The sequence below is a fragment of the Pipistrellus hanaki genome, assembly GCF_964339955.1.
Source record: "Pipistrellus hanaki genome assembly, chromosome: 1".
Classification (NCBI taxonomy): Eukaryota; Metazoa; Chordata; class Mammalia; order Chiroptera; family Vespertilionidae; genus Pipistrellus; species Pipistrellus hanaki.
Genome location: NC_140503.1, coordinates 162422222 through 162435752, shown reverse-complemented (window position 1 = coordinate 162435752; position 13531 = coordinate 162422222). Strand labels below are relative to the sequence as shown.

The following is a 13531-nucleotide window of genomic DNA, read 5'->3' as shown; positions in this document are numbered from 1 at the left end:
ACAAGGGACCCTTCAAAGAGTAAAAGGTGTACTCTCACTTCTCTTCTGAACCCAGCCTGTTTGGAGGCTCCTTCGGGCCTCAACTCAAAGCCTGCTGCTTTGCAATGCCTGGCATGCCTGGACAGGACACATCCGACAGTCTCCAGACTGTCACTGCCCGCTGCCGCTCTTGCATGTTTACCCAGCCTTCCAGCCAGCTACACAAATTATAAATGCACCAGTTACCCGCCGGGAGTCCAAATCCTCATGCTGTGCTAAGAGGATGGGAGTAAAGGATTTTCGCAGACAAGTTAATGCATGGCCTAAATCTCTGGCTTATACGGACATTAAAACAAGAAGCTTTCCTGGCTGGTGTGGCTCAGTGTTTGAATGTCAACCTATGAACCAGGAAGTCCAGGTTCAATTCATGGTCAGGGCACATACCCAGGTTGTGGGCTTTATACTCATGGGGGGCATGTTGGAGGGTTGATCAATTATTCTCTCTCATCATTGGTGTTTCTATCTCTCTCCTTTTCCCTTCCTCTCTGACATCAGTAAAAATTTAAAAGAAAACAAACAAACAAAAAAACACACAAGAGGATATGTGTGCGAATGGGAACCCTGTGAAACTCATTGATTTAATGGCCTCAGAATCACATTTTAGGCCTAATAGTACTTTAGAAAATTTTTTCCATAGTCACATTTACATATCTAATGCTATAATAGAGACCTGATAGCATTTTTGCAGCTTATTGTAATGCTCAAAAGAACCACTTAGGTCAGGAGTCAGCAAACTTCCTTAAAGGGTCAGAGTAAATATTTGAGCCTTTGAGGGCTGGGCATCCAGTCTCTGCTTCAGCTACAAGGCTCTGTAGCCAAGCACAGCCACAAGAAAGCACATAAACAAATGAGTGTGGCGGTGTTCCAATAAAACTTTATTTATGGACACTGAAATTTGACCTTCATATAATTCTCATGTATTATGCAGTATTTTCTTTTTCTTTTTTTTCAACCACTGTTACCTTGTGGCCTGTAGAAAAGGGGAAGACTTGGCCAGTAGCCCACTGCTTGCTGACTCCTGACGTAGATGGTTGCAAGTTAAACATCACTGTTGTCACTACAACAACTACAGGGCCACAAAGTTCAGGGACAAGCAATGCAGGGGGAAAGGAGGCAGCTTTTGGGGGTGTCTTGCTACTCTAAGCCGATTCCAGGACCAGCAGCATCAGCACCCCCTGGACCCCACTCCAGATCTACAGAATCCAAATCTGCATGAAAAGAAGACTCACAGATTATCTGCAAGTTTGAAGGTTATGTTGAGGTTTGCAAAGGCTTGGCGGTGGGTAGAAAGCTTGGTTCTAGAATTAGGAGGCTTAGTTTAAATCACTGGTCTTCTCATTAGCTTGGTGGCCTCGGACAAATCATGAATATGCCTGTTTCCGTACCTACGAAGTGGGGATGATGATCTATGCTAAACACTTAGTGCCCCAGGCCTCAGCTCAAAGTAATGACTATTAAATGCTAACTATGATTCGTTTTCATCAACTCAGGGTCCATACACATACTCCCAAAGGCCACTTCCTAAGGACACGCATTTTTAGACGGTCCCTTGCGCTGCCCTTCTGCAGTGACAGCCCACCCCCACCCGACAACCCACCCGTAGAAGAAAAGACGCCACCAGTCCAGCTGCAGAGTGTGAACTATATTGATGATTCTAAAGGGAGAACCTGGAGACATGGCAGGTCTGCGGAGATGGCGTGCAGCACACACACATGCTCTGTTTTCTGAAACCACGTCAGTAAAACTTTCAAATACATCTCTGTTTATAGCACGATGTTTTGTTTTGTTCGTTAGCATGGTTTACTACTTACAGCTTCTCCTAGAGTAAATACGTACAATGCCTTTTTGCAGAGCAAACTACAGACTTACTGAGATGTTTAACAAGGTGAACGATTTTCACAGTTAGGTTGACCTTTGAGTTCACAGCAAGATGTTTTTCGTTTGCTTTGTGCACGGCTGTAGTGGGGGCGGGGGTGGCACGGGGGTGGTAACCTTTCCAACTTATTCTTTGTTCACATGTTTAGTCACCGACAGCCTCCGAAAGGCAATGAAAAATAAAGGTCTGTTAAAAAAAATTAAGTTGTAATTAGGCCTGGGTTTTTCCAAGACCCTTAAAGTCAGATAATTTAAATTTACAAGAGAAAAAAAAAAATATGAGTCATGGAAAACTAAGTAACAAAAAAAACTACTGAAAAATACATCTGTCCAACACAGTGGTCAGCTGTAAGCAGCTCCAAGGGGTAAAGGAAACAAAAACTCCTTCTAGAACATTAAGCAGTCCAATGACAAACTCTGCTTTTTCTTTTTTTCTAGTGGCTATTTTCCTACCACAGTGTTGAGCTCCATTATTATATTAAATAACTTATGTGGGTAAAAAGGAGTTTGCTAACCAGCAGCCAACTCAAAACCTTGTCGGAAGAGGGAGGAGAGGAATTCACAACACAGCACACACTAAGGGAAACGAAGTCCACAGCCAGCTTTCAACCAGTCTTCCTCTCCTGGCCATTCATCGAGCTGACGTTTGGGATCTAAGGGGAGGGGTTTTTCCTCTCCCTCCTCCATTTAAGTTAACAAAGAAACATGGGCTTCCGAAGAGCCAGCACTCAGCTGGACAAGTCCCATTAGCAGCAAATGTTCAACCAATAACAAAAACACACACAAAAGGAAGCTCCATCCAGGTGCAGAGCTGTGAGTCACATGGAAATTCCAGGAGATGAGTCATGTGCAGAGCTGGGATCCTCCGAGGATTCTTTCTCGAGTGTCTTCAGTGAACATTTCAGTCCCACGAGATCCGAGTCAGTCTGTCAGCTCTGGGGAACGAGGTCCCCGTCTGCTCTTGAGAGTCTGTTCTTGAAGGTCCCTTACAAATCAAGGCTGGCGGGGACTTCCTGACTGTTTGCAGTCCCAGGTGCCCGACAAGAAAAGCCAGCCCCTCAGTGACGATGTGACACAGCAGCAGCCAGCATTCCGTTTGTTAAACTCTGCCTAAAAGGCTGGACCTGAGTAACAAAGAAGACAATGTAAGAACAAGCGCGTCAGAATTATTTGAAATGGGATTTAAATGACATGCCTAACACTCGTTTCATTTTTATACTGTGTTTTAAGTTTGTGTGTGGGTTTTTGTTTTTTTTTACAGGTTTTAAAAAAGGAAGAAAAAAATATTAAGTGTTGTGGTCCTATTTGGGGGGAGAAATGCTAGTCACTTAAAATACAATAAATATGTATTAATGGAGATGGCAAAAACTTTAATACTCAAATTTACTGAACCAACTGGCATTTAGGTCTCTTTTATCTCAGGTCTAATAAAATAGTGCAACAACAATTCAGAAAGATAGTCTGAACTTCTTATCTTTCAGATCTTTCAGACAAAGACAGTGAGTCACTGTTCTTTTTACCACACCAAGGGGTAATTTCAGTTCCTAGTTCCATAAAATAATGGGAGATAGAAAGAAAAACAGAGACACCATACACATCTACCAGTATAAAAAAAGAAAGACAATAAAACTGAATGATGGCAATGAGGATTTTAAGCCACAAAAAATCAGTTAACGGGAGGCAAGACACACAGACAGGGACTTCCTGCAGAAAGCATGTGGCTTTCTTCAGGTAAGGCGACATCTCTTTTAAATGTGTGCAGCAATAAGAAGCAATGAGACCCACCTTAAAGACTTCCATCTGTCTTTCTCTATATGATTTTCAGGTCCTTCACTCTCATAGGAAGCCAAATACAGAGCTACAATCAATCAAAAGTAAGAATGCATTAACATTGGAGCCTTCTCCTAATAGATTATCCACCACCACCCATCCCCCCTTCTCCTAATAGATTATCCACCACCACCCATCCCCTTTCAACCTGAACCAAAATGCTCTAGCAAACACATTTCTCAGCCTACCAGTTGTGACTAAGAATGGTCATAGTTTTATTAAGAACACAGAATATCACTTTGCCTTGAATTGACCATCTCAACAAAAACTGAAGGGCCTCTGGGCCAAAGTGGAACTTAACTATGAGACAATTTATGAGGCCAAACAATAGGCTTACTAATACAAGCCATGTATGATGATACACTCAGATTTATGTTCTTTACAAAGGGAATGGGAGGAGGATCTACTCCTGGTAGCCTTCATCTTTAAAAAAAAAAATAGTTTGGTAGCCGAAACCAGTTTGGCTCAGTGGTAGAGCGTCGGTCTGCGGACTGAAAGGTCCCGGGTTCGATTCAGGTCAAGGGCATGTACATTGGTTGTGGGCACATCCCCAGTGGGGGGGGTGCAAGAGGCAGCTGGTCGATGTTTCTCTCTCATTGAGGTTTCTAGCTCTCTATCTCTCTCCCTTCCTCTCTGTAAAAAATCAATAAAATATATTTTAAAAAATAGTTTGGTAATAAGCTTGATTTTTAAGGCTAATTTTCCATCCTCCTGATATTATTTATATATATTTTAAATCAAAAAGCATCCTCAATCAAAGTTTTAAAAGCTTGTTATCAATCTTATGTAGAGTTTTAAAATAATCAAGTCCCCTCTAGAGTGATCATATTCATTCTAAAATGTTCTTCAGACATTATCATGAACACTATGCATCTACCATAGGATATTATCAGTAAATAGGTGCTATTGATTTCTGTAATATTAGGATCTAAAAAAATCAATAGAATAAATCCGCAAGTCTTTTATAAATCTTAGCTCTCTTTTGGCCAATTTTTTCTGTATATCATCAATCACTTTATATCTGCCTCAAATTCCCTAAAGACTTTCTACTACTTTTTCAAACAGCAGGGATAGCAATAAGTTATTTTTTTTTTTATTCAGATTAACTTGAATATTACTATATCACAAAACATCTTTCTCCACTGAAGCAAGCCCAAACAAAGGGGGGGGGGGGGGAATCCTTTGGAAACTCTCTATTGATGCCCAAACCTCTGCAGATCTATTATTAGGAAGAAGTTTAAACTCAGAAACATACTCTTTGTGGATGAATATAAGTGAGTGTGTGGAAAATATGCTAGGGATAAATCCTATAGTTTTCTGTGCTTTTTAAAAGACTGAATAGGTCAGAAGACAGGCCTCATACTATATGAAGAACCAGACACCAGCATTTATACACTAATTTCCCAACAGTAGGGTCTGGGGACATGGATGGCAGCGCAGCTGAATGGCCTACTCACAATCTTCACTGAAGACTGGCACTGTGAGCAGATACTGCAAGATCTTCCGGTCCCTCTCAAATGGACATTCCACTTGTTTCCACGTCATGAATTCACTCACTTGTTTGGCCAGTTCCCAAAATTTCTAGAAAAGAATCGAAGAATTTAAAAGCAGTCATCACAAAGCATAAGCTCCGAAGAGCCAATTCCATTTAATGTTTTTCTCTGCTTTCTAATCTTCTGGACTACATCATTTTCTTAATTTAATAAAATTTAGGTCTAGGTTATCTGCTAGGTATTCAGGGATGGAGAACCTTTTTTTTCTGCCAAGGGTCATTTGGATATGTATAACATCATTCCTGGGCCATACAAAATTATCAACTTAAAAGTCAGCCTGGTATATACGGTCAAACATTTAATTAACTCACCCCTAATGCCTTAGTAGGGCCAGACAAAATGATTTTTCGGGTCTTATAGGACCTGAGGGCCGAATGTGTCCTACCCCTGCTATAGGTAACCATTTATTCAATGCTTAGCACTTCAGGATCAGCTTCGGCTGCCTGGCCAGAGGTGCAATGCTGGAGAAGCCCGCCCTCTCTCTGCTCAGATCTGTACACTTACTTCAAAGTTGACGTGGCCATTTGGAAGGCGGTTGGCACAGCCCTCGTTGAGGAAGTAAATATCTTTGATTAAAAGACTGAAGAATGGGATCACAATCTAAAGAAAGCAAAAAGAGATTCTGGTTTGTCTTGGGCAAACAAAACTTTTCCGCCTCTCATCTAACAATACAAGAAATTAATGAACATTAACTTTGGATTATGTAAAAGGCTGGGGTGAATTAAGATAGAGTGTTTTGTCTACCTCCCATGACAGGAGTTTCCTTACCTACACAATTTTGCTGAAGACACAAATGCTCTTACTAACCAAACCACAGTAAAGAGGAATAGCACTGGGAAGCGGATGACTTCATGTTATTCCCCTCGTTTTCCTATTTTTCTCAATGCCATAGTATATAACAACATCTGACCATCCTAACTATAATTAAAGAAAAAAGATCTAAAATAATTTGCTTTTCATTTAGCAAATTATTCATAGAAACCTGTCATTGCAGGTACTAAGACTTCAAGAGGTATGACCTATCTTCCTGCTAATAGAATCTTAGCTGTTACATCATTTAGATTCTACATTTTAGATGGATTTTTTCAGATGAACACTTCATTTTACTCTAGAAGACATTGCTCAAGGTGATGTGAGCGCTCAGGGTTTTAGGTATTAGTTAGTACAAACTTCCTATGGAGTAAACCTGGCCTTCGGATGGCAGAACAAGTTCACGCCTGCTTTCCCGGGAAATCACCGTGGAAGTGCTTTACACAATATGTTGTGAGATGAGCCCAAGTGAAGGAGGAATATGAATGTGCACATTAAAATTAATGGTTACTTAAAGAACATGGAGCCTTCTATAGTAAGGCTTGCCTGCCTCTCATCTTTAGTTTGATGAGTGGTATTTAACTAACTAACTTAAAGTAATAATTATCTCTAAGAGTGCCCTAAATCCTATTACGCCCCTAATGAAGGGAGAACAAAGCTCGGGCACAGTAACTTCCACTTTCCCTCAAATGCCAATGTGATTTTAAAGATTCTAAAGTTGCTGCGATGCAAACAGTGCTCCACACACAAATTATGGGCCTACGTTGTTTACCCAAGAGCGAGTTTTTTATGTTTCCCTAAGCTGATGACTCATGGGATACACCTTGACTAAATAAACGGGAGGTCTGCGAAACATGCATTTTGGCTCATACCCCAACATATGAAAAATCCACTTCTACTCCTAGAGAAAAATTCAGATTTTTCCCTAAAATCGTTACACAACTTTGATTATTTTTTGTTTCATTGATCTCTGAAAATTCACAGTTTCAAAGTGAATCTCGGTCCTGACAGCCTCTTTGAGTATACTTTTAATCATTTGCTGTTGTCTGTGGTGGAAATCTCTTAAACTGAATTATTAAAGACCCTCTTCTTCTTTCAAATGGTGCTGTTTCTGTTAATTTTATTATTCAGCAGGCACAGTACCAATGATAAAAGCACAGCTGAACCTCATTTCTTGGAAAGACCACTTGTGATGAGGAAGCACTGGGCTCAAGTCTCTGCCAAACATCAGTTTAAAATCTGGCTCCACAATTTACTAGCAACGTGAGGCAGGGTCAGCCTACTGTGGCCCAGGGCCCGGCCCCAGCCCACCGCCTGTGTGGGGATAGCTTAAGAGCCACATGCTTTACAGTTTTAAATGGCTGGAAAAACAGCAAATGAATAATATTTCATGAGCATGAAAATGATACGAAATCCCGATTACAGTAGCTATAGAGCTTTACTGGAGAACAGCCACGCTCATTCATCCACACGTCTGTGCCTGCTTTTGAGCTACCATGTCAGAGTTGAGTAGCTGTAACAGAAAAGGTACAGCCACAAAGCCTAAAATGTTTATGATCTGCTCCTTAATAGAAAACGTTTGCCAACCCCTGGAGAAACCTAACATACTGAGAAAGCCTAGTGTCCTCACCTTAAAATGAAAACAGCAGCAACTACCTCCTTGAGTTGTGGATTAAATAAAATAATACAGGTTTGACTACACTGAAGCAGCCCAAAAAAACCAATGGGCTCCATACAAAGGGACAGATACATTACTGACGCACTTAAAAGGTAGTAAGAATATGTCATCATAAGGCAGCTGCCAGGAAATGAAGCACTATTATAATTGAGGTGCAATATTTACGCAGTGCAATGCTTTTGAGCAAGAACTCTATTTCTGTGCTCTATTCTGTAGCACTGGGCCGTGAGAGCCAGGGGTGCTGATGACTTATGTCTCTCAGTGATAGCTAAACTTTTCATAAGTTCATGTCACATGCCTCTTGTTGGGTGGCCAAGACTATTCTTTATGTAGTTTTTGCATTCATGGTGTCTGTATGATGCTCCTCTACTGACTGAATCACTCTTCCAGAAAATCTATATAATAAAATTCTAAGCGACCATTTCGGTGAAACATCCAGAACAACCGGTCGCTATGATGCACACTCACCACCAGGGGGCAGATGCTCAATGCAGGAGCTGCCCAAGGATGGTCACGTGTGCTCCCACAGGGGAAGCACTACTCAGCCAGAAGCCAGGCTCACAGCTGTTGAGCACAGTGGCGTGGCGGTTGCAGGAGCCTCTCCTGACTCTGCGGCAGCACTCAGGTGCAGTGAGCCAAGAGGTAAGGAGCAGCGAGCAAGTGGGCAGTAAGGAGCGAGGGCTCCTAGACTGAGAGGGTGCAGGCCAGGCTAAGGTACCCTCTCCACCCGCATGAATTTCATGCATTGGGCCTATAGTTCAAATATATAAGTAATCTTCCTTAAGATACTTTCCTGCTCTGTTCCTTAGGCCCATCTGCAAGAAAAAGTTTTCTTCAACTCCTCATTCACTCATGGAGAGTTCCCTTCAGCTCTCTCGTCCCTATCTAAATCCAACATAGGAAAAATGAGCAGAGTCCAAGGACATTGAATTTCCCTGAGCTAAGGTGAATGCACGGGTTACTAAAAGGAGTGAGCAAAAGTCTGGTTTCTAGGAGGTTTTGCCAATGATGTCTTTCATGGGAGAATGTCTCAAAAAAATAATGTCTTCCAATTCACTCTCAAAATGTACTCCATTAAGAGATCAACCCTACAGCTAGAAATGAAGGCTGATGAGTACAAACAAGTTCCCAGGAACACAAGAAGGATGGCAGAAGGAGTTATAAACATGCAAGCAAATCAAGAATGGTTAAAGACATGGAGACACATGTTCCCATAGGAAAAACACAACAACGACAAACCGGAAGGCCATTGAATGCCCCTGTATAGAAGACAGATTTGATTTGGTGTTAGATATACTACTTTTGCTGCAAGAATTTGAGATCTGAAAGAATACTAAAGATTCTAGTACTCTAATCATGTGGCCAGGAATGTTTTAAAATGGCATAAGAGAGTTCACCTTCACTTCAAAAATGGAAAAGAATACCAAGTTTCTTGAATAAAAGATGGATTTTTTATCTAGAAATGTTTATATTCACAGCCTTTGAGACCAACTGTTAAAGAGAAACAGCGTGTGTATGTGTTTTAATGGTGGTGATTTCATTTGTTTTATGATCTAGAGTATACAATTCATATACTCACACAGAATTGGTTTTAAAAAACAACAAAACTAGGCATTTATCAAATTATGTAAAAGGTACATACTTTGGTGGAGGTTTGTTTTGTTTTGTTGTTTTTTTTTTGTTTTGTTTTGTTTTTTCCCCCTAGAAAAAGCTATTAGAGGTTCACAAGTATATTTAATGAAAATTATTCTGGCCACTGCCACAGCTCCCTGCGAAGAGAGCGGATTCTGTGGCCACCTCCCTGAGGTGGAGCCCACCAAGCCCTCGGTGAGGGCCATGCAGACAGGCAGAGGGAGTCCTGTGTCCAACACGCAGAAGCTCAGAGGCAAGGGAGAGGCTGCGGACAGCCTCCGACACATCCTCACGTCTCAGGGAGCTGGGAAATTCCCAGGCACGTGCTCATTTTCGAAAGCTTGAAAAGCTTCTGATTAGATCTTGTCTCAATCTAGTCACAGGAGTACAAGGAATTGGGCAGGTAAGACTGAAAAGCTGGTGAACTCGATGGGGCTGATTTAGAGAAAGTGAACTCTGTTTCATCCTTCCTCTGGCCTGATTTATTTATTTAAAGCAAAGTTAATGCACTTATAAAACCTCTCCCACATGATCAGAACTGCTATTTCAGATTTTGTGGAGGTTCAATGTAGCCTTCTTAAAATGGGGAGTTATTTTTGCATTTGTTTTTATTTTAGATCACAGAGGCTGAAGCTTTCTGGGGGAAAGCCCTGAACTATTTTTTACCTTTATTTTCTTCTATTAGTTGAAGATATAGTGTAAGATAAAAGATAGAATCTATATAGAAAATAACTTTCATCAAGCCTCCTTCATCAGCCCTTTCCCATAAGCTACTCCTCAGATAACATGAAAGCCAAATGTCCAACCAGCTTATCCCTCCCAGGAAAGGAGACATAACACTGAAATGTGCCAAGAAAGGACCCTCAGAGTCAAGAGTCTGGTGGACCCAGGATAGCAGGTCACTGTTTAAGGGCAGGGTAGACACAGTAACAATCTTTAATTTCTCAAACATCATTCTGTACTTTTTCTGCCACCCACATATCCAATGAGTAATAGCAAGCCTAATGCTACAGCCACTAACCTACTTTTTGAAAATAAATGACTTAACCATGGGAGTTAAGCCAGTTCTTTGAAAAGGTCACAGTAAGTGAGCTACCTTGTGCAGAGCTTTAACATGTATTTCCCATTCAATCAAATTATTCTCTAATCCTATAAGTCATCTTAACATGACTTACTGTATTGCTTGAAATGCAACCAAGATACATTATAAAATAGTCATTTAAGTACACAGTAATAACACGGTGATATACATTTGTAAAATTCCACACCAAGTTACTCTTTCCCTTTCTGCAGTTCAACTTTCCTTTAGCACTCACTCCCCTTCCCTATGCAGCGAGCGATAGAATTTCCACCGTGTATCAGCTTTCTTAGATTTGAGCAGGTAAAAGCAGCTCAGCCTAACAGTTCATGTTGCGTTTCAGTGCAATACATGGCAACTCTACCATGACTAGAATGCCTGTAACCACATACCTTCTCTCTGCTGCTGTGAGCAGTTAAAGACCTTTGCGCTGCCCCACGAAGAGCCGTTCGATAATTACAGAAGTTACTGGAAGGGTCCATCTGATGCTACGGACAAGAGAGAGAAGAGTGTGAGCTACTTACTTCTCCCTGCGATCATCTGAGATCATCCTTTTTAACTCTACACAAAAAATCCAAAATAACTAGGGAACCACTTAAGAATGTCATCTACCTTTCTTATACACGCACATAGGCATGAAACACATAACACAAAGGTTTTCTTTCCTGAGGTTTGGTTTATTTATACAAGGTCTATGTCGGCTTTGATAATGTTAAACCCAGACCAAATTCTTTCCAGGTGAACTGCTGAGATTAGACTTCAAACTGATAACAAGGAGTCAAACGCCAACATGAGAAACTATTTCCCAGTTTCATTCGAAGGTTAAGGTGTCAGGTGATGGTCAGCCATCATACCGTGACCCAACGCTTTAGAGTGAACTTGTGCTTTGTTGTAGGTAACAAACCATTCACAAACAATTGAGGCATACTACCTTTCAAGGAGGAAGTTTATTATACAATACGAATAAAGACAATGTAACAAACCCAATGCTAATCCCCAAGTTTGGGGGAAAATACTTATTAATGTCTCCAAAAACAGTGCATTCAAAGCACCAATATGCCAAAGCAATAATGGTATAAGTCTTACTATCCTGAGAACTATATGGGAAAAGCTTTTTCACAGGTTAGCTAAATTTGTTGGAAGGATGGAGAATGAATATTTCTGTGGGGATGGGGAACACTTCCTTTGGGACCCTGTGAATAAATTAAGTTAGTAGACACACTCTGAAGTACAATAGAACTCCAGACTGTTTTGGATCCAAATTCCATCCTGGCATACAATGCGATGTGACTGACAGGTCACCATTTCTTTGGTCCTCTCTATAAAAGGTCTAGTCTACAAGCTGATTATCCCCCCTCCTCCAATTCTACTTCCTTTCCTCTCCCTGGGCCTGGAAGGTGGTTTTTTTTTCTGTGTGGAACTATCTGATCAAAAGGCAAGATCACACAGAGGAATTCCACTTTCCAGGTACAGAATGTTACTTAGGAGTGAAATATCAGGCCGCACATACCTCGAGAACGTCAAACTTCGCAGTCTTCACTTTGGCCCAGGTTTTCTTTAGTCGAGACACGGGGCTCATATTCATGCCAGCTTCGCATTTAAAATGGGGAGGGGGGACGAAAGTTGAAAGAGAGACATAAGAAAAGCCATTCTAACTTATACTCTGAAAAAGGGTTCACTACTAAGCATAAGTTAAATGTTACAAAATACTGCTAAACAGTTTTGCAAAGTAGTAATACCATTTTACACTCCCTCCAAGAATGTCTGAGAGTTCCATGAGTTCCACGTGTTCCACATCCTCACCAATATATATATATATATATATATATATATATATATATATATATATATATATATATTTAATATATATATATAATTGATTTTTTACAGAAAGGAAGGGAAAGGGACAGAAAGAAACATCGATGAGAGAGAAACATCAGCTGCCTCCTGCAAACCCTTTACTGGGAATGTGCCCACAACCAAGGTACATGACCTTGACCGAACAGAACCTGGGACCTTTCAGACCACAGGACAATGCTCTATCCATTGAGCCAAACTGGTTTCGGCTCCTCACCAATTTTTGATGCAACAATCTTTTGAACTTTAGTCATTCCAGTACGTGAAGTGGTACTTCACTGTGATTTTAATTTGTATTTCTCTGATGATGAATGGTGTGGATGGAACACTTTTTCATATACTTATTATACACTATTATGTCTCCTTTTGTGAAGTGTCTGTTCAAATATTTTGCACTTCTTTTTCTGGGTTATTTGTTTTTTGATTAGAGGGTTCTTTATAGATTCTAGATAGAAGTTCTTTACAACCATAAATATGATAAATATTTTCTCCCATGATGTGGTTTGTCTTAACATTTTCCTAATGGTACAGGAGGAAAAATAAATACTGAACATATTCCATGAATTCTAATATACTTAAAATTAAGTCATCATCTATTACCTAGACTGTGGACATATCAGTAGAGGCCCGATGCACAAAATTTGTGCAAGAGTAGGCCTTCCTTCCCCCAGCTCAAATATCTCACTTGTAAGCTTTTATAGGTAAATACTCCAATGAGGATAAAGTGGCTAAATATATTCCATGAATTCTAGTGTACTTATAAAAGATTATTCATACTTGTATCAATTTGGGTATTTAAAGCATTCTGAACACTCTGAAACAATTCAGTATTTAAGAGTACAGTTTTCATTAAACTGTATTATTTGCAAATTTTCAGGGGATACATTTCACAGAACCTATAAAAATAAAGGAGGTGGGAGAAGACAATAGAGGGGGGAGGGGGAAGGGACATATGTAATACTTCCAAAAATAAAGATTTACAAAGAATTAAAGGACATGCATCTTCCAGAAAACACTCACAGATTATTGCCATTAAGGAATTAAAGTTGCCGATGTTAAAACACTCCCGAGCGACGTCAATGAAGTACTCAATCATCCTTGCCCGGTGCTTCTTCTTCACTGGCTATATAGGAAAAGCAACACGAGGAAAGTTATCCAACATGCAGGCCCCACAGATAT

General features: G+C 40.5%; 1 protein-coding gene across 4 annotated transcripts in view; it reads right to left on the bottom strand.

The window, feature by feature from the left end:
- Positions 1 to 1660: 1660 nt before the first annotated feature.
- The window catches only part of RASGEF1B (RasGEF domain family member 1B), a 507219-nt gene continuing 495348 nt past the window's right edge, over positions 1661 to 13531 (bottom strand). For all 4 annotated transcript variants that reach the window (XM_084882776.1, XM_084882775.1, XM_084882777.1 and 1 more), the window contains 7 exons: positions 13373 to 13475; positions 12006 to 12085; positions 10888 to 10983; positions 5802 to 5897; positions 5202 to 5325; positions 3700 to 3772; positions 1661 to 3038 (listed from right to left, as the gene is read on the bottom strand). In XM_084882776.1, coding sequence (XP_084738902.1) covers positions 3014 to 3038; positions 3700 to 3772; positions 5202 to 5325; positions 5802 to 5897; positions 10888 to 10983; positions 12006 to 12085; positions 13373 to 13475 — 597 coding nt within the window. In that variant the 3' untranslated portion in view covers positions 1661 to 3013. The remainder of the gene's footprint in view (positions 3039 to 3699; positions 3773 to 5201; positions 5326 to 5801; positions 5898 to 10887; positions 10984 to 12005; positions 12086 to 13372; positions 13476 to 13531) is intronic.